Source organism: Euleptes europaea, chromosome 2 (assembly GCF_029931775.1).
Source record: "Euleptes europaea isolate rEulEur1 chromosome 2, rEulEur1.hap1, whole genome shotgun sequence".
NCBI classification, from domain to species: domain Eukaryota; kingdom Metazoa; phylum Chordata; class Lepidosauria; order Squamata; family Sphaerodactylidae; genus Euleptes; species Euleptes europaea.
Genome location: NC_079313.1, coordinates 64,978,465 through 64,998,057, shown reverse-complemented (window position 1 = coordinate 64,998,057; position 19,593 = coordinate 64,978,465). Strand labels below are relative to the sequence as shown.

At 42.4% G+C, this 19,593-nt stretch overlaps 1 protein-coding gene across 1 annotated transcript in view; it reads right to left on the bottom strand.

Moving 5' to 3' along the window:
* The window catches only part of DOCK7 (dedicator of cytokinesis 7), a 155,286-nt gene that overhangs the window by 44,556 nt on the left and 91,137 nt on the right, over positions 1-19,593 (bottom strand). The window contains exons 24-33 of the mRNA XM_056845289.1: positions 17,608-17,700; positions 16,334-16,423; positions 9,054-9,149; positions 8,032-8,172; positions 7,750-7,863; positions 7,036-7,206; positions 5,163-5,302; positions 2,934-3,103; positions 1,382-1,536; positions 750-932 (exon numbers count right to left, since the gene is read on the bottom strand). Coding sequence (XP_056701267.1) covers positions 750-932; positions 1,382-1,536; positions 2,934-3,103; positions 5,163-5,302; positions 7,036-7,206; positions 7,750-7,863; positions 8,032-8,172; positions 9,054-9,149; positions 16,334-16,423; positions 17,608-17,700 — 1,353 coding nt within the window. The remainder of the gene's footprint in view (positions 1-749; positions 933-1,381; positions 1,537-2,933; positions 3,104-5,162; positions 5,303-7,035; positions 7,207-7,749; positions 7,864-8,031; positions 8,173-9,053; positions 9,150-16,333; positions 16,424-17,607; positions 17,701-19,593) is intronic.

The following is a 19,593-nucleotide window of genomic DNA, read 5'->3' as shown; positions in this document are numbered from 1 at the left end:
GACGGGAAGTGCATTCTGCAAATGTAAACCTGTTTAACTGTCATGGCTCCAAATAAGGAATCCTGTAAACTGTACTTCTCAAGATTCTGGGAATCTCTAATGCAAAATTCTCAAGATTGATTTCTTTTGAAGAAGCCAAGGCAGTTCAATCTGTTTCATACTATAGCACTGATGCCTCTTAGATCTGCTGTCTTCCCTTCCCCCATACTGTATCTTCTCTGATAAAACATATAATAGGCATCAAGAACAATAGGGCTGATGAAACATCAATAAGTATTTGCAAGGCCAGGTGAGCTGATCATCATCTTTGCCATTGTCATCATCCTCTTCACATTTATGTAACACTTTTCTGCTTCACATGAACTCTCTTGTTGTAACCCTTACAACAGCACTGCAAGGTAGGCCAGTAATATTTTCTCTGTATTACAGATGTAAGGGTCAGGCTCAGAAAGACTGGCTTACCTAAAGCCCCCTAGTGAGTTCTTGACAAGAGAATGGGAAACTTCCCACATCACAGCTTACTCTCTTAAACGTTATGCTACACCAGCTCCCAAGGGCTTGGCCTCTGAGAACTGAGAAATTGAAATGGCTGATGGGAAATTTAGTTTCATGAAACTATAAAGGGTGAGAAGATTGTGGGACCACAATGGGAAGTCCCATTTTCAATTAAGCATGTGACATATGTTTCTGAATACCTTCACTTCACTGAAAAAAAATCCCTGATTACAACTACATTGGTATTACTCTACCTTGTATTCAAAGCAGGAAATACAGAGATAAAGCAAATCCAGCAAACGGTTGAGCTGCAGCACAGACAGATCTGTGAACCATTTCTGTAGAATGCTTTCATCTGCGTTCTTCAGGACCCACAAGAGACAGATCAAAAGGTTCCGACTTGACTCGGCTGAAAATGTTGAATGCTGCCTGCTGGTCTAAACATACAGGAAGAACTGATTAATACCAACACCATATTTTCCAATTGGTCCTGGAAGACCGACTGCATTGAAAAAGGCTATTTTTAACTTCCCTGTGGAATTTCACCTGGTCAGCGAGGCCAGATACCAACCCTCCGAAATTGTAATTTAAAATGCACAGGGCATTTTTCCCTCCTCTTTTCAGACTGGGAAGAGAACCTTAAATCTTGATGTGCAGTCAAATAGAGTATTATTACAGCCCTATCTCCAAGGAACAGATATAATCATCTTGTTCCCACACAATCTATTTGTCACCTCCTACCACCAGCTTTCTATCTTGTGGGAAAGAATAGTAGCATCTGTTCATGATCAAGATGGCCGCCTACTCATGCTGCCCTGAAAGAATCACTTCAAGGCATGCGTATTTGTCTATTCACAGATGGTCTCAAGGAAGAAAGCATTTGTACCGATGAAGTAAGGAGAAAACTGCTGGGCCGGGTGAGCTGCGGGACTGAAGTTCCTGCAATAGCCATAGCAACTGTTTGGCTTATCATACTTCCGCCCTCACTTTCGTAGTCTTCCACTGTTGCACAGCTTGGCCTTCCACGCTGATTGTGACTTTCTGTCGAGAGATATGCCAATCCTGGTAACGTACCATTGCAACAGACCATTCCCCGTAATTCAGTTTCATTTAAAAGAGGCTGTCGTAGAAACTCCTTTCATGTCGATCACAAGCAAGTCTACAGCCATGTTTATAAATGTCCTTTTCTCATGGCTGAGACTACTGTTCAGCAATACTGGGCCTTGTAATAAGTGTCAGTACCTATAGCAGTACCTAGATTGCTGCATTCTGTCTAGTGTCTGGTGCCATAAACTAATTAGGGAGTCATGATTTGAGATCTAAACTATCACTAAACTAATATGGACTGAGATGTTTTGAAGATCAGTCTATATACAAGTATCTCAAGTAGCATTTAAATACCTATTTATACATTTACTCACGGAAATTCACATTTGTCCAGTGCAGGCTTAATGAAATGTGTAAGGCTGCCTTTTAACAAGTGAGACCATTTTTGCATGCAGCTCAGGATCTGTCTGACAGATCCCCTTACAGTCCCAGGCCAAGAAATATTCTTTCCCATTCCTGCTACCTGAGATTAAGGATTGGGATCTTCATTACGCAAAGCATGTGCTCTTCCATTTAGCCACAGCCCTTCCCAGTACTGGATTAGTACTTCAATTGTTTTCTTCTGTAACTGCTGCCGAACTAGAAGCAAACGTCTGTCTTTACACTGCAATGGATTATCCCATAGCAAAACTGGCAATCTTGCATGTTTACAGTCACGGCTTTCTCCTCACATTATGCCTACGTGTGGACATAAGACATACTAGCCAGACCGTCTTCTTGATGACACTGTTTAAACATTATACACTTAAGATAGAATCATGGAATCACAGAATCATAGAGTTGGAAGGGGCCATACAGGCCATCTAGTCCAACCCCCTGCTTAATACAGGATCAGCCTAGAGCATCCCTGACAAGTGCTTGCCCAGCCCGAACAACTCTTACTGTAATTTCCCCCCCCTAATATCCAGCTGGTATTAAACTGACATTTTCGCCCGCAATTTAAACCCATTAAACCAACTGCACAGGATCTTTCAAATATCTGCACCACAAGGAATACAGTCTAAATATAGCACCATTACATCTAAATGTAGACTGTATTGTTGCTGTGCAAACACAGCTACAGGGTACTCACTGCCAGTTATTAGATATTTTCAGTGTAGTTTCTGCAGGTGAAATAAACTCAGAACTGATTTTTTTAACACACATACCTAATTCTATTTCCAAGGGGCTCACAGTGGCTTACGTACAGCTCCCAAGAAGTCTCTTCTCTAGGCAGCTTAAGGATAGATAGTTCAGCAGTCGAACTACCTCTTGTTCTCTTAGATCATTAGACCACATGGGCAGGCAAATCACACTAGGCTCTTAGTGAGGAAAAAAGGCACATCAAATACCTGTGAAATCATACAGCTGGGGCACGCTCTCCATTATCACTCCAATCAGAGGCAGGTACAGTGTAGCTACCCTGGCCTTTACCTGCGGGTCAGAGTACCGTGGGTCGGAGTCGTGGCTGGATAGTAAATTGTGTACCATATTGATGACTTTCTTGTGCAATCCAAACAAACTGATAAAATAGAGTGGGGTTGGAAGGATGAGTTAATGGTTTTAGAGCAAATAAAACTTTTTAAACACACATACACAAAGGCAACCCCTCTCTGGTTTGACCCTTTAAACTGATTTTTAATTATTATTTTCTGTGCAATACATTGTTCAATCTCTTGTTCATTTTTAAAATATACGCATTTTGTTACCCAGTTAACTTACAATAAAGTGACAAATGAATCCTAGACCAGTAGGGTTGGGATTAATCTTAGGTAACCAAACCACTTAAATCACGATGGGTAACCGTTTTAGTCTGTCAATAGCAGTAGAAAAGACTAACAAATGAGCTGTGGCTCCCAAAAGCTCATACCCTGCCAGAAATGTTGTTAGTCTTTAAGGTGCTACTGGACTCTTGCTCTTTTCTACAAACCACTTAAAGTAGGCTCTTTCCACACCCCTAAACTTCTCGTATTGGTCCTGCATCTCTTAAACAGGCATTCAGCAATGGCCACTGAATATGCACAAGGCCACAACATGTGCATTCCCCTAGTAACAGTTCACCTGTTTGCAGATGCTTCCCTTGACCCCATTGAACTCAACGAGCAAATATCTTTCCACTGACTTGTATGGAGAAAGGGGATGAAGGTCCAATCAAAAGGTGTGGATACACCTGGGCGCATCCCACTCTAAGCTGTCCCCAAAGTCAAGGCACACATGGCCCTCCATCTATGCTTCTGCTTTTCCTTCTTGCTCTGTCTACAGCTGTGTTTCATTTCTTGTGCCCTCTTCCCAACTCCTTGGACCTCTTATTTTCTTTCTGTCTTCTCTCATTTCTACTTTTTTTTTTTTTGCCTTCCAGGGTATTCGGTGGACATATGTGAGAAACTATGGGATAGCTCATGCTATAAAAGAGCAACCTACTTATGGAATATCAGAAGCAAAGATCCTGAACCAAGAAGATCAATGCAGATTACTTCAGAGGCATGTGAAGTTAGGAACAAAGAAATCCAGAATTTTACAACTAGTGTGATATGCCACATGACACATGAGGATGCAATCATATACAAAAAAAATGTGCAAAGCCAATTCATCTCATCCTTAAGTGTGATGATCAACATATAAATGATTACCATACTATTCAGCTTTACAATGTGGGCTATAATCCAGATGTTCATGCTCTAGAAATTGCTCAGAAATTGCTCAGCGGTTACTTTTGTTCACATAACACCAAAGCAACTGCTCCCTGGTGAAGAAGAATGTGTTTTAAGCCAGGGCAAGGTGAGACACGGTTCACCGCTTGTTAGGTGGGAATGCTAGAATATACACCTACTCAGATGCAAATGCCCAAGTTCTTGATTTGCTGGTACAGCCTACACTCTAACCATCTGAGGGCAAGAATGCTTTTTTTGAGAAGATTGCTTTATTACTGTGCACGCAGATCATATATTTCAGAGCAAGAATTAATGTCCTAAGGCTGCATCAACTAAGCAAAGACTGGTAATACTCACACACTGTCTGCAACCCAGAGTCATTACGGTGGATGGGACACAAATAGCACCTTAATGTAGGCAACAGGAAAGCCTCCTCCTGCATGCACATATATATTCATTCATCCATCCATTCATCCATCCATCCATCCATCCATCCATCCATTTATACCCCCCTTGTGGTTCAAGGTGGCTTACAATAATAGTTTTAAAAATCCAGTTAAAACCACAATAAAATAGCAAACCCCAAATCTCTCCCTCCCCCCTTAAAAGATGCCTGTCATGCACATGATTGTATCATTGAGCGACAGCCTGCATAATGCTGAGCTAAAAAGGTTACCCTGGTGGGTGAGATCTGGGGGGATTACAAATTAAACAGCTACAAAGTTCTGCTAGGATCAACAGACCGGGTCTTGGGAAAGAACATGTTTCCTTTCTTTCTCTTCTAACAGCACATTTCACTGCAGCCCTACCTCAGGCAGAATTCTGCTTGTGAGACATTAGATCCGCTTTGAATTATTTTACCCTGCTAGAAACAATTTAAAAACTCACCCTGAATTATTTTACCCTGCTAGAAACAATTTAAAAACTCACCCTTCTGCATCAGGATCTAAAATGACAGCCAGCTCAGTAAGCACCAGGCCTGCCAAGTAGTGCTGCTGGCGGAAAGGCACAGACAGTTCAAACATATTTGCAATCTTCTGATCTTGAACATTCGTTGAGAATCCAGAACTCTGTGACAGAGGCAAACATTGTCCTTACATTTACTGCAGATAGAGACCAACATTCTCTATAGAAGACAAGCATTAAGTTTTTTGCTTTGGGAGTTTTAACCAATTGGCTGCAGGACTAACTCTAACTCATTCACAGCACTTTAAAAACATTCCTTTCCCTAGATTTAACAGCCACTGGCTATTCATCAACCATTTCACTCTTTTAAAAAGGGGAATGACATTTAATTTTTCCTTGACACTATAAAAAGTCGCCACATCTCTTACGCAATTGACCAATCTATTTGACAGCAGATAACGCAGTATCCACTTCTCAGAAAGTGTCTTTAGCTGTTTTATCCAGAGAGTGATACATTTATTTTGTGCAATATTATTTTGTGGACGTGCTAAAACAATGTGGGCTAGGGAACGTATTAGATCTGGACAAAATGGGCATTTTCGTTCTTCTGCAATAAGTTTATTGTATCACCCTTGTATCTCAACTGAGTCTAGGGCATTACATCTTGCCAGTAAGAAAGCTCGTCTAAATTTATGAATTTCTAACCAGCAGAAATAGTCTGGCAAGGAGAAAGTTTTGTTGAAGGGTATCTGGAAGAAGTGAGGTGAACATTTATGATTTGAGTCCTTAAACACTAAGGACCAATCTTCATTTAAGATCTTATTTTGTAATTGTTTACAGCTTGCTTTCCAAGTACTATTCCTTGCAGCTTTCAGTCACTCTATTGGAAGGGAAAATCTTTTGTCTAATCTACTAGCCCAGGTGGACAAAGAGATATCTGAGATTAACAACTGAAACATGTCAGGAGCTGTTGATGGCTCAAGCTGCAGGTCCCCAGAAAGACTCTACAAACATTTTTCTTATAGAAGTACTCTCTGTTTGCATATTTGTATCAACAGAAGCTGAATTTTCCTGCATTAAATTTTATAGGGCAGATACACACCTCTAAAGGAAGAATTGTATCCTTACAAACCTATTTTTTTAAAACGAATTTAACTGGAGATTTTATGCTATCAACAAGACTCCTGTTTAATTTTTTTCCCCTGCATCAGACTAACACAGCTGCCCCTCTGGAATTATTACTCTAGCTACGTGAAAGAAAAAGACAGCTCTCCCAAAGCAGCTATTATGACACATAAACACAGTCTTTCCCAAAGGACAAAAAAAAAAAAAAAAACCATAGAAAGCTAACTGAGACCATATAATGGCCTGTCATTATCACAAGAGGATGCCTTGAAATTGTCTTGAGATTGCAATGTTGTAGAAACAACCACTGCACCATGTGTTCCATAAGGAACCTGACAACTTTTCAGGAATAAATGAATCACTAAATTACACACACCCTTAGGACAGGTCCCAGTGGATCTTTTTGAAGAATCAGGTATGCTTTCGTAATGCATCTCATCTCTGCACTGCAGACATGTGGGGAACTTCTGGCCACACTGATTCTCATCTAGTACTCCTGGCTGACTTTCTGAAGTAAGAATACCGGTGCCATGTGCGGAAAGCGGCCTGTTTTGTGCTCCTCTCTTCCAGCAGTCGTACAATTTAAAATTCTTTTGGAAATGAGTTTGCATTAGTAATTACTGTAGTAAGTATCAATGGAAATTTATATGCCAAATGGAGCAGTGCTAAGAGAACTTGATTCTACATGAGATGCCGGTGTCTGCTGAATTTTTATCTACATAAGCTAAACAATGTATATTTCCACACACACACACTTTGGTTTTCTGCCCACCTGAGATGTTGCTGAAGATACCGAAGGTGATGGGGACGCAGGGGGTGTCAGCAGACTGCAAGGTAAATTCAGGGTAACGTAGTGTTCATGACTACAGGCAATCCGAAGGAAGTCTAGCCTCAAGGACACAAGAGTGCTTGGGTTTGGTAAGGAATAAAGCTTGGATGACACCTTGTGAATTTGGAACAAGCAAAGTTAATAGCAGCAGGCCACGATAAGACACCATCATGCAAATTAAACACATCTTTGTTTTGCAGGCAGCAGAATCGGGCAGGCCAAAGCCATGTGTGTTAAATTTACAGGTCATAAAAATGAGCAATAAACCCACTATTTCCTAGGCGAGTTAGCAAATAAACTGAAGCTTTCCCAAACAATTCCAGACCTATTTTCTTGCTAGAAAGCTTCCCATCCCAGCAACAGCGTTTCGAGGCTCACACAAAGTGATCTCTATTCCCACTTGTTTGTTCCCAGCAATGGGTAAATTCTTTTTAGCAGCAATGACCCTGGGCCTCTCCTGAAAACAAAGAACAGAACCAGACTCAGACCAAGCACCTTCCATATTACAAGTCAGGCCCGGCCCTCTGCCAGCCATTCTTACGAATTTTGTTATAAGGATGAATGTTTTCTCGCCTCAGCCTCCCATTCCTCCTGCTCGCCTGCCTCTGCCTCAAACGTTTCATCCCCATCCATGTTCTTTTTATGTGTACACTGTACCTGCTTGTAATAGGCCTTAATAAGGCTGAAGACAAATCCTCTATCCATGACAGACAATAGATCATTGAGAAAGAACGCTAAGCTAGTGTTGAGTCTTTCAATCATTTCTGTATCCTGCATTGGAAAACAAATGAAAGGAAAATAAAGGAGTGTTGCAACACCGACTAGTATTGCAGTTTCACACTAAGACCCTGATCCGACAACTTGTCCCGTGTTTTGCAAGCATCTTTCAGGATCAGGGATTAAATTTTGACAAGAGTACAGCTGAATTGCTTCCATTACCTTCTGAAACCGGGAGACTATATCACTGGCAATTGTGCTGACCAGAGCAGCTATGTCATCCATGAAGCGCTCTGGAAAACGATTCTTCCTTGGCGCATCGAGTTTGTCAGCAAAATACAAATGATGCACCATACTTTTCACCTGGAGGGAACATATATTAACAGTTTCAGTCACTTGCAAGAAAAAGGTCAGCTTTATGATTTGATACTCTTCCAGCATCTAGAGTTCACAGTTATAACAATAGCTATAGATTCATCCACACTAAAGATGCACTGAATTTTCAGTGCAAAAATGCCTTCTGATCTCTCCTTTGGGGGGGATTTTTGTTTGGTTCCGCATCTATTCACAGCATAATCTACTGCTTCTTTTGAGCTGTTTTTCTCTTTTTAATAGGGCTTCTTTCTGCTTCACTATATCCTTCCAGTCAAATTGGGAATCACACCGTATGCAGTGTATTATCATGGCATCATGAGCTAATCAAGAAACTCAATTCCTGATTTGTTGCACTGTGTTGAAATGCTGAGCAATGAAGCCCACAACAGTGAGGCTGATGGGGACACTTACATCTATGCACACTTTTAAGTCCCTACCCCTTAACATCCATGAAAAGGGACTCTGAAAAAATGTTCTAGAAAACTGTGCAGCCTTGCCATTTTAGTTCATCTCTAATCTAACTATTGTGGATCCAACTATTCCAGGCACGGAACATCAGTTTTCCTGAGTTGCTCCCTCTTCTTCTTCTGATACTTTCCCGCAAAGATCATTCCCAGGTTTGTGGTAATAGCTGTGTGCCTTGAAGTGCAGGAGCGCGAAAGGAAAAGGAGAGTAAACTCATTCCTCTGTCTGCAAGCTCAGCCATGCTAAGGAAAGGGGTCCATTTCATCCTCCTCACTCCAGCCCACTGACCCACATGACTGTTCCTCTGAATAGACCCCACAACCCTCAAAACGTCTTGGAGACATAACATTTTTACATGAAGAAAAACAACAGGCCACCAATTCAGTGTTTTCCCCGTCTCTTACCATAAGTTCGAAGAAGAACCAGGCCTGCTGAAGAGCCGCCTCACGTACACTCCCACTGCAGACAACCCACTGTAAGGCCAGTTCTTCATGAAAGAGCTAGCAAGATTCAAATCCATATTTGATGTCAGTTGCTTAATTATTTGCCAAAACATAAATCCACAAATAAAAGCCACACACAGGGACGAATATAAATAGTGTGGCAATTTGTATCATTTAATTATTTATCTTATCATATATTGCCTAGTCTTGTACTTATCATTGAATTTTTTATCTTTTTCAAAGTAATGATATAGATCGCTATGGGTAGCCACGTTCGTCTGTCAATAGCAGTAGAAAAGAGCAAGAGTCTAGCGGGGTCGGCAAACTCATTAGTCAAAAGAGCCAAATATCAACAGTACAACGACTGAGATTTCTTTTGAGAGCCAAATTTCTTAAACTTAAACTATATAGGTAGGTACACTGTTTATTAACTTAATAAACTTTAATTAAAGTTTTAAGTCTTAATTAAACTATAGGTACACTGAATAAAACTTGATATCATACTTAATAGTGATCTTATTTATTGATAAAAATTAAATTGTAAGTCCCTGCCATTTCCCCCTCCTCGTCTGGAGGCCTGGTCTACCGCCATAAAAGCCGATTGGTAGACCTGGTCTCCGGCTGAGTCCCATTGGGAGGCCAGGTCTACCCACTGGCTTTCTTGGCAGTAGACCTGGCCTCTGGAGGCCCATAGAAGCCAATTGGTAGACTTGGCCTCTGAAGGGGGACTTTTCCCCCTCCTCGGAGTCCAGGTCTACCGCCAAGAAAGCCAGTGGGTAGACATGGCCTCCCAATGGGACTCAGCCGGAGGCCAGGTCTACCAAAGGAAGCCCACCCCGCCCAACAGCTGATAGGCGGGGGGGGGCAGGAACCACCGAGCCGCCCGCCCAGCAATCGCGCGGCTAGAGGGGAGGGGAGGCTTTAGCCTCCCAACCATTGAGGGCAAGGGAAAGGGAGACCTGGCCATTCTCCACGGTGGGGGGGGGGGAGAGACAGCACGCCCGCTTGCCTGCTTTCTCGCGCTCGCTCTCTCTCTCTCTCTCTCTCAGGCGCGCCGGCTCCGCAGCCCGGCTGCCGGCGCGAGCGGGCGCGAGAGCAGGGGCTCCGAACCAAGTTTGGAGAGCCACACTCAACGGGCCAAAGAGCCACATGCGGCTCAGGAGCCGCAGTTTGCAGACCCCTGGTCTAGTAGAACCCACCCTGGACCCAGCCTTGGTTGGGGATTAGAGGGTGGGCTAGAAATCAAAAAAATAAATAAATAAAAGTTAATAAAAATATTGTCGAAGGCTTTCACGGTCAGAGTTCATTGGTTCTTGTAGGTTATCCGGGCTGTGTGACCGTGGTCTTGCTATTTTCTTTCCTGACGTTTCACCAGCAGCTGTGGCAGGCATCTTCAGAGAAGTAACACTGAAGGACGGTGTCTCTTAGTGTCAAGTGTGTAGGAAGAGTAATATATAGTCAGAAAGGGGGGGGGGTTGAGCTGAATCATTGTCCTGCAAAAAGTATCACATCGGGACAACAAAACGCAGCATACAAACAAGGATAAAAGAACATGAAAGATACTGCAGACTTGGCCAACCTGAGAAATCAGCAGTGGCTGAACATGGACTGACACAAACAGGACACAGGGTCTTACTCCAAGACACTGAAAGACTGGAAAATTCTACCAACTATTTTGTCAGATTGCACAGAGAAGCCATTGAAATTCATAAACATCAGCACAACTTTAACAGAAAAGAGAGTTTAAGAATGAATAAGGCTTGGCTTCCTGTCCTGAAAACCTCCAGACTAACAAAGACTACAGTCCACAATAGCCATGTGGATTAGCTTTGGATTTCACACATTAACAGATCACTTCAGGATACAATGGTTCCATATTAACATACCACACCCTCATTAGCACATTATCTTGATACTTACAGGACAATGACTACCACATTACCTTTGATACTTTTTGCAGGACAATGATTCAGCTCAAACCCCCCCTTTCTGACTATATATTACTCTTCCTACACACTTGACACTGAGAGACACTGTCCTTCAGTGTTACTCCTCTGAAGATGCCTGCCACAGCTGCTGGCGAAACGTCAGGAAAGAAAATACCAAGACCACGGTCACACAGCCCGGATAACCTACAAGAACCAAAAGTTAATAAAGACTAACAAAAACCCCGCCGGAAATGTTGATAGTCTTTAAGGTGCTACTGGACTCTTGCTCTTTTCTACAAGTAATGATATATTTTCTATTATATATTTATTGTTATCTCTAAAGGAGACCTTGGCATGAGTCCTTCTATATCATTTGTAGTAATCTCAGTTTTCTTTGTAATTTGTTTTATGCTTTGTTTTTATTAATATGTATAACAAAAAATAAATTAAAAAACCCCGTAACAACCAATGACACACAGTGAAGGATGATGATAAGCAAAACAATACATGTGAACACAACAGCAACGGCAATGTCTTTGATGAAATACTTAAGCAGCAATGTCAGACATTAGTGGTGTGGTGAGTGTGAGAAGTATTCCGCAAAGTCTTGATCTACAGTAGTACTGGGAGGGTTAACAATTCCACTTTTTTGGTTCAAATGTGTCGCTCTTCAATTAATTTAAACTTTTTCTTTTGGTACCACTAAAGGGTAAAATGGAAAGCTAATGGAAAACCATAGGAGTGAATTTTTGAAAGGGATTTAATAACAATGTAGACAGAAAAGATAACTGCAGCCCACAGCAGGATACTTAAAGACCTTTCTTGTCCTATGCAAACCTTTCCTGCAGTTGAGACCATTTCAAACAAGCCCTTCTCCAGATTTCCCCTTGTTTCAGTGAGGCTAGTACCTACTTTTTCTGTGATCCCATCTTGGCTGAAGAACACTCACCCAAGAGACATTCACCTGGCATCCTTTTAGGCACCAGGAGAAGACTGGCACTGTTTGTCTGACCTTGCAGTAGTTGAATCCTCAACCTACTTTTCACATCCTTGCTCTGCATATTTACTATATCCTTTTTTTGTTTCTGGTTTTATTTTATGATCTCATAGGTTTTATGTTATTTAAAAATACAGTGAGGGGAAAAAGTATTTGATCCCCTGCTGAATTTGCCCGTTTGCCCTCTGACGAAGAAATGACCAGTCCATGATTTTAATGGTAGGTTTATTGTAGCTGTGAGAGACAGAATAACAACAGTAAAAACCCCAGAAACCCAGAAGACAAAAGTCAGAGATTGATGTGCATTATAATGAGTGAAATAAGTATTTGATCCCTTTGCAAAAGATGACTTAGTACTTGGTGGCAAAACCCTTGTTGGCAATTACAGAGGTCAGACGTTTCTTGTAGGTAGCCACCAGGTTTGCACACATCTCAGGAGGTATTTTGTCCCACTCCTCTTTGCAGATCCTCTCCAAGTCAGTAAGATTGAGGCTGATGTGTAGCTACTCGAACCTTCAGCTCCCTCCACAGATTTTCGATGGGATTAAGGTCTGGAGACTGGCTAGGCCACTCCAGGACCTTAATGTGCTGCTTCTTGAGCCACTCCTTTGTTGCTTTGGCCGTGTGTTTTGGGTCATTGCCATGCTGGAATACCCATCCTCGACCCATTTTTAATGTCCTGGCTGAGGGAAGGAGGTGCTCACCCAAGATTTGACGATACATGGTCCTGTCCATCGTCCCTTCGATGCGGTGAAGGTGTCCTATCCCCTTAGCAGAAAAACACCTCCAAAGCATAATATGTCCCCTTCCATGTTTGACGGTGGGGATGGTGTTCTTGGGGTCGTAGGCAGCATTCCTCCTCCTCCTAACACGGTGAGTTGAGTTGATGCCAAAGAGCTCGATTTTGGTCTCATTTGACCACAACACTTTCACCCAGTTCTCCTCTGGGTCATTCAGATGTGCATTGGCAAACTGCAGACGGGCCTGTACATGTGCTGTCTTGAGCAAGGGGACCTTGCGGGCTCTGCAAGATCTCAGTCCTTCACGGCATAGTGTGTTACCAACTGTTTTCATGGTGACTATGGTCCCAGCTGCCCTGAGATCATTGACAAGTTTCCCCCATGTAGTTCTGGGCTGCTTCATCACCGTTCTCATGATCATTGCAACTCCACGATATGAGATCTTGCATGGAGCCCCAGACCGAGGGAGGTTGACAGTTAGGGTTAAGGTTGTCACCTTCTCACCAAGCTGCTTGGCAATAGTCTTGTAGCCCAGTCCAGCCTTGTGCAGATCTACAATCTTGTCCCTGACATCCTTGGACAGCTCTTTGGTCTTGGTCATGGTGGCTAGTTTGGAATCTGATTGATTGATTGCTTCTGTCGACAGCAGAACCCTAACCCTAACCCTAATCTGGCTGGTTGATAGGGGATCAAATACCATATATACTCGGGTATAAGCCGACCCGAGTATAAGCCGAGGTGCCTAATTTCACCCCCAAAATGGGGGAAAATTAGGCACCCACGTATAAGCCGAGGGGGAAATGCACCCCCTCCCCCCCCGCAGGCTTACCTGACCGGGCTCCAGGTGTGCAGGCAGGCGGTGGCGGCAGCCCCCTCCCTGCGCGCAGGAGGCCCTGCAGGATCAGCTGGCAAGCGGGAGGACTGGCCGGGGTGGGGTGGGGTGAGGTGGGGGGAAGAAACCGTTGCCGCCCAGCAGAAGGCGGGGGTGGGGTGGGGTGGTGAAGAAACCGCCGCAGCCGCGCAGAAGGCGCGATCGCGCAAAAGGCGCAACGATCGCGCAAAAAGTGCGATTGGGTGGGGTGGGGAGAAGCCGCCGTGCAGAAGGCGCGATCAGGTCGGGTGGGGTCGGGTGGGGGGGGAAGAAGCCACCACCGCCACCGTGCAGAAGGCGCGATCGGGTGGGGGGGAGAAGGCGGGACAGCCCGCCCATCAGCTGGCCGGCAGGAGCGAGCTGGGAGAGGGCCCGGCAGGAGAATTACCGTATTGACCCGAGTATAAGCCGAGGTGAGTTTTTTAAGCCAAAAATCATGGCTAAAAAACTTATACTCGAGTATATACGGTACTTATTTCACTCATTATAATGCACATCAATTTCTGACTTTTGTCTTCTGGGGGTTTTCCTGTTCTTATTCTGTCTCTCACAGCTACAATAAACCTACCATTAAAATTATGGACTGGTCATTTCTTCGTCAGAGGGCAAACGTGCAAATTTAGCAGGGGATCAAATACTTTTTTCCCTCACTGTATATATATTACTGTGGAAGTTTTGTTTTTATCATGCTTGTAAGCTGCCTTGGATGGTTGGAAAGGAAGCACCTACATTTTTACAAATAAACAAATCAAATGGCCTGCATGTAGCTCTCTGCTGAGAGTTTTCCTTCAGCAGTCATTGTCAAACTGTAATGTCTGGGCCAGTTTTCACAAGGGCAGTGTGGATGCCGCTCCCTCACGTCTCCCACACTGCCTTAGAAAGGGCAGAATAAGGCAATTTACATGGAGAGGTTGTGACTGACAATGTGGCTAATTCCCAGTGGGAACTGCCACTTCCAACAACCTGTTACATCACCAGAGGGATGTAAGATTCACGTACAGGGAACCAGAAACCATTAAGCAGAAATCACACAGCTACAACACTCATCTGTGAGAAAAAAGAAAGCCTGATGAAGAGGAAGCACCCAAACTTCCCTTCATGATCCCTAGATCAAGACCTTACTAAGACACCCCCCCATCTCCCAAAGCATCTTTGTATTGTATTTCAATCATTTAATTATACTGGTTTTAATTATACTTATTGCTGTAAGTCACATTGGGAGCCAATTTCTGGCTGAAAAACAGGGCAAAAATACAGTAAGTAAATGACGTAAGAACTGGTCCTCTGGGGAGTTTAAAGAGTAATCTGTGGCCCTGGGTGGGGGAGGGAAGAGCTACTGAAATGAAAAAACTAGACTCAGAAAGCAACCTGAAGCACAAAGAACTCAATTCCTTTTCTCCACCCTGACAGAAGTCCTATGGCAAAGACTGACCCTGCTGGATTCTTGTAGGAAGGAGTTCTTTATTTGTCCATCCCACTCCCAGAGAGAACAGAGAACAGAGGCCCAACCTGCCAAGTCTCCAGCAAGATGTTTTAAATTGAGTCTAGATTTGTAATTTTAATATGGTATGTTTTAATAGATGAATTTATAGTTGCATATTTTTTGCTGGAAGCCACCCAAGCCCGGCATTGGCTGGGGAGGGCAGGGTATAAATTCAATAAATAATAACAATAATTACAATAAAAAGCTAGGACTGGGGGGCCCCCTACTATGGTGTTTCTTAACGTCTCTTTGGAGAACAGGGTATGGATGAGGGTACGGATGGAAGTATGTTTCTTGTTTTTCAAACCAAGTCCCGGACTCATGAATGATAGCCAGAAAACATTAAGGAGAAGCTGCTGCGGAGCTCACTTTTCTATGTGCTTATCTTATGCATATCATTCACTTACAGCCCATTCCTGGGGTGGGGGATACAAGGCAGCTGGGAGTGGTGCAGCTGTGCCACCTCCTCAGAGGCTTACTGGCCGCAAAAGAAAAAAAATTAAAAGTACAAAAATAGATAATACCTGAAAATCCCCCATAGCACTTAATGGGGCTAGGACAGCTGATTTCGTGGGGTAGCAATACCCGCAGAAAGAAGGGGCATTCCCAGGCGAAAGGGGTCTGGAAGCTGACTAACGTCAGCTCCGCCCCTGGGAATGCCCCAGGAATGCCCCCCCATGCCAGCGCAGGCTTTCCCTTCTGGGATTTCCCTGTGCAGTTCCGTGGCTCCCCAGCACTGGTCTGTTTGCCGCCGTGCTGGTGTCGGTGCCACTTTGCTCCATGGTAAAGCGGCACGGATGCTGCCGCGGGGTCACGGGGTCCTATAGAGCTTCGCTCCCCTTCAGGAATACATGGTTAATCTTTTTATTGAAGGACCAAAAAGGAGGAAAAACCAACAACTAATAATGGCTGGATCCTACCATTTTGCTCCAATGGCACCCACATGTTCCTCTGTAGCAGCTTCTGCTGATGCAATAATGGAACAAAATGTCAGGATCTAACTCCCTATTTCTTTTGCACACCTCTAGATCACGCCAAGGGTATTTTATAAGAGTTGCAGCCCTGGTATATAAAAGAACTGAGCAACCACAGCTCTAGATGACTCACTGCTCTCAAAATCAGGACATAAATAGAGGACATATTGTGTGATGGTTAATGGTTTATAATGACTTAACTTCCCTGCCCCACCACAAAATATCAAATTGTCTTCACTAAAATCTACCTTTTTAGTTGGTAATCGTCCTGTTAATGTTTGTAAGAAACTTGACGTCTCTGTGTGCGAAGACATACGATTACAACTTCGATCTGTAGCCTACAGAGTGGAAATGAATGCATGATGACAGCACATTAAAATCTGTCACAGATGACATTTGCAGCTCTGGGACGACAAACATCAACAATGTACAGGTCCACAACAGAAATGTCTGAAGCTGTTGGTCATATGCAGATCTCATTGAAACAAAATGACAACAAAAATCCAACCCTGGAACTGTTTCTTAAAAAGATCTGCAAGCCTATTTGTGATTTTTTAAAAAAAATATAATGCACAATATTTGTGCACATTTAATGTTGCAAAGCATGAAACTTCCACATAGCATCATTATGTTCTGTTGACATACAAATGTTAAGAAAACAGTGTATTTTAAGGTTTCAGAGCCATTCCTCCCAGCTATGTAGCTATTACCCAAAACATAAAATCCATAAGAGCACAGATACTCTACAGAACAATAAAATCAAATATGATTTGTGGTGACAGATTTCACCTAGAGTAATGCTCTTTTAAGCCAGATATGTACAGAAGTTTCAGGAAAAATTTTTAACAGAAAGCTGAGAGGCATGTTCATTTGACTTCAGCTATTGGATTGGTGATATAAAAATCCAACAAATAAATAAATAACCATGCAGTGTTAGAACGCAGGCAACTATGGTTAGCATGTCAAGTTACTATACATTTCATGCTTTGCAAGAAACAAATGTAAGAAACAAAAATGTTTCTTACATTCATTTTTTACAGCACCCGAATTTCATTTAGCAAGAACTAATGGTAGACAAATCATTCAGTATTCCATTCAACCATTCCCATCACAAACTGTGAAGTGCTGAATGATGAACAGAATGCATTATGAAAATGATAATAAGTGGTGCATCAATATAAAACCTATATATATTGTAAGGATTTGTAGTACATGTTCCCACAAGGAATATGTTTTGCTTAATATACCAAACTAATGGAAATAATGATTACAAATAAATATAAAGAACAGAAAGCACAACAATTGTACAAAACCAGAAGGAACTGAAATATGGTAGGGAATATAATCTTGGTGTTTGGTGGTTTTTCATGCAGTACGAAGGACAGGGTGGGAGGGAAATCATGAGTTCTTGAAACACAGATAAAAGAAAGCCAAGCAGACCATGGTGTGAACTTAATTGGGAAAGATGTCATATCAGCCAAGAAAAGAAAAAGAAAGAAAGAAGCACTAATGTAGACACCACCTGTGTAGTCTCTGCACTTGGACTGGGGTTGGATCCCCACGGGGCAGCTTTTGGAGCACCAGTATTTACCCAGGAATTGGAGCGATCTAAGCCCTGGGCATATAGTAGAAAGCAGTAGGGAAAGGAAAGAAATATTACATGTTGCATGCCATATAGTATAGGAAAATTAGAGAAATTAATTAATTCCTTCAAAGAAACCCAGTGCATAGTCAACGCAAATGCATCACCAATTAGTATGGTTAAATAAACCCCTGAGATTTAGTTTACAAGGTTATTTCTATGGTTTCCCCACCACAGACATGCTCAAAGGTCACCTACTCAAGAAATCCATGGGGTGCATAGATATACAATCAATCAAGGACATTTCTCTTGAGATATCACATTTTCCTATCATTTATTCCACTACCTGAACTCACATCCTCTCACATAAATACCGGGGATCTAATTCTTACACACATATACAAATCCGTATCTTCACAAAATCTAAGACACCAGATGACTTCAAAAAATGATCTTGACTCCTACACTCCGTTACACTGTTCCAGCCGCCTGTTCACATTTTACTGTTCAACCAAAGATCTCTGAACACTGCCTGTCAAATGATAAATAAATGCCCCAAGTTGCAGAGAAGAATTTTATAAACCACGAAGAAGTATGAAAGACCTCCCAGGAATTTTTAAAAACACACACACACAGTAAATAAACTTTAGCAATGGCAAAATTCAATCCTGTAAACTAGATTTCAACAAAAGACACTTTATGTTTATTTGGTTGATTAGTTTTCTATACCAATTTTTTGTTTTTAGTAAACAAGCCTTTTAAAAGCCCACACTGTGCAGCGAGAGGAATATGCTGTATGTATCGGCTGTATTCAGATGTCAAATCTAAACTCTGTTGGTCTGCTACGGGCACTTGTTTGCCATGCTCACATCCATCTCCCTTTTCTGTGTGGCACAATTCAAAATGTCCTGGTTTGATCCAGCTTCAGTTTGCTGTGACAGCCAAACGGGCTTTGGCACACTGGAGTTTGCTTACTCCTCACAAACTAGGATTCTAAACTGGGATTAGACTAAAATTTAGAGCCCTAGCTTGAAACAAGATCCAGTGTGCATTTGGACATTGTGGTGAACTGAAGATTGATCAAGCCAGGACATTTTCAATGTGCTCCATGCATGAAGAAGGGAAATGCATAAGGAAGTGTTAACATGGCAGAGAAGCTGCATTCATGCCATGACGCACAGACAGAGGTTTGTTGTGACATACGAATGCAGCAAGGGTTAAAGCTAAACAGGTCTTGCCTGACCAGTGCTTTAATGGGAGGCTGCTAGGAAGTCTCACGCCTTCCCAAAGGAAAAGCACAACATAAACTATAAAAGAAATCTAAACCTATGTTTATAAAACAGTATTATCTGTCATCAGATATTTATCACTTTCATCTGTTCCTCCATACACCAGCAAAATACCTTGCTCAGGTTCTGAAATCACCCCAAAATCTTATCAAAAACAATTCCCACAACATGATAAATACATGGCAAACATTGTTTTCAGTCAACCTGTACTAACTTCCAACTATGATGCTGACGTAGTCATATGCATGTTGATGCTGAGTGTGAAGTCAGTACAGATCACACATCTGCACACATCTGGATGCTACAGAAATAGCGTTTAGGGTACTCATAGTTGCATGCTCATATTAATTTGAATACTGAATAATACACAAGGACTTGGCCTGCACACTGCCCTTTCAGAGCAAATCAACATGGATTTTGTGAACTGTGCACCCTGTGTTACTGGGGAGATACTCAGTGGCTTAGTTAAGAAATTCTCCATGTGACAGATGTATACTGTAACACACTTTGTACTTAGCCAAATGGGGCAGGACTACCGGTAAGTCTTTCTGAACCAGGTGCAGTAAGAATAGTTATACCAATAAATATATATATATTTAGAAGTACCAAGGTTTTCTACCAAGCTTCAGAAGAACAG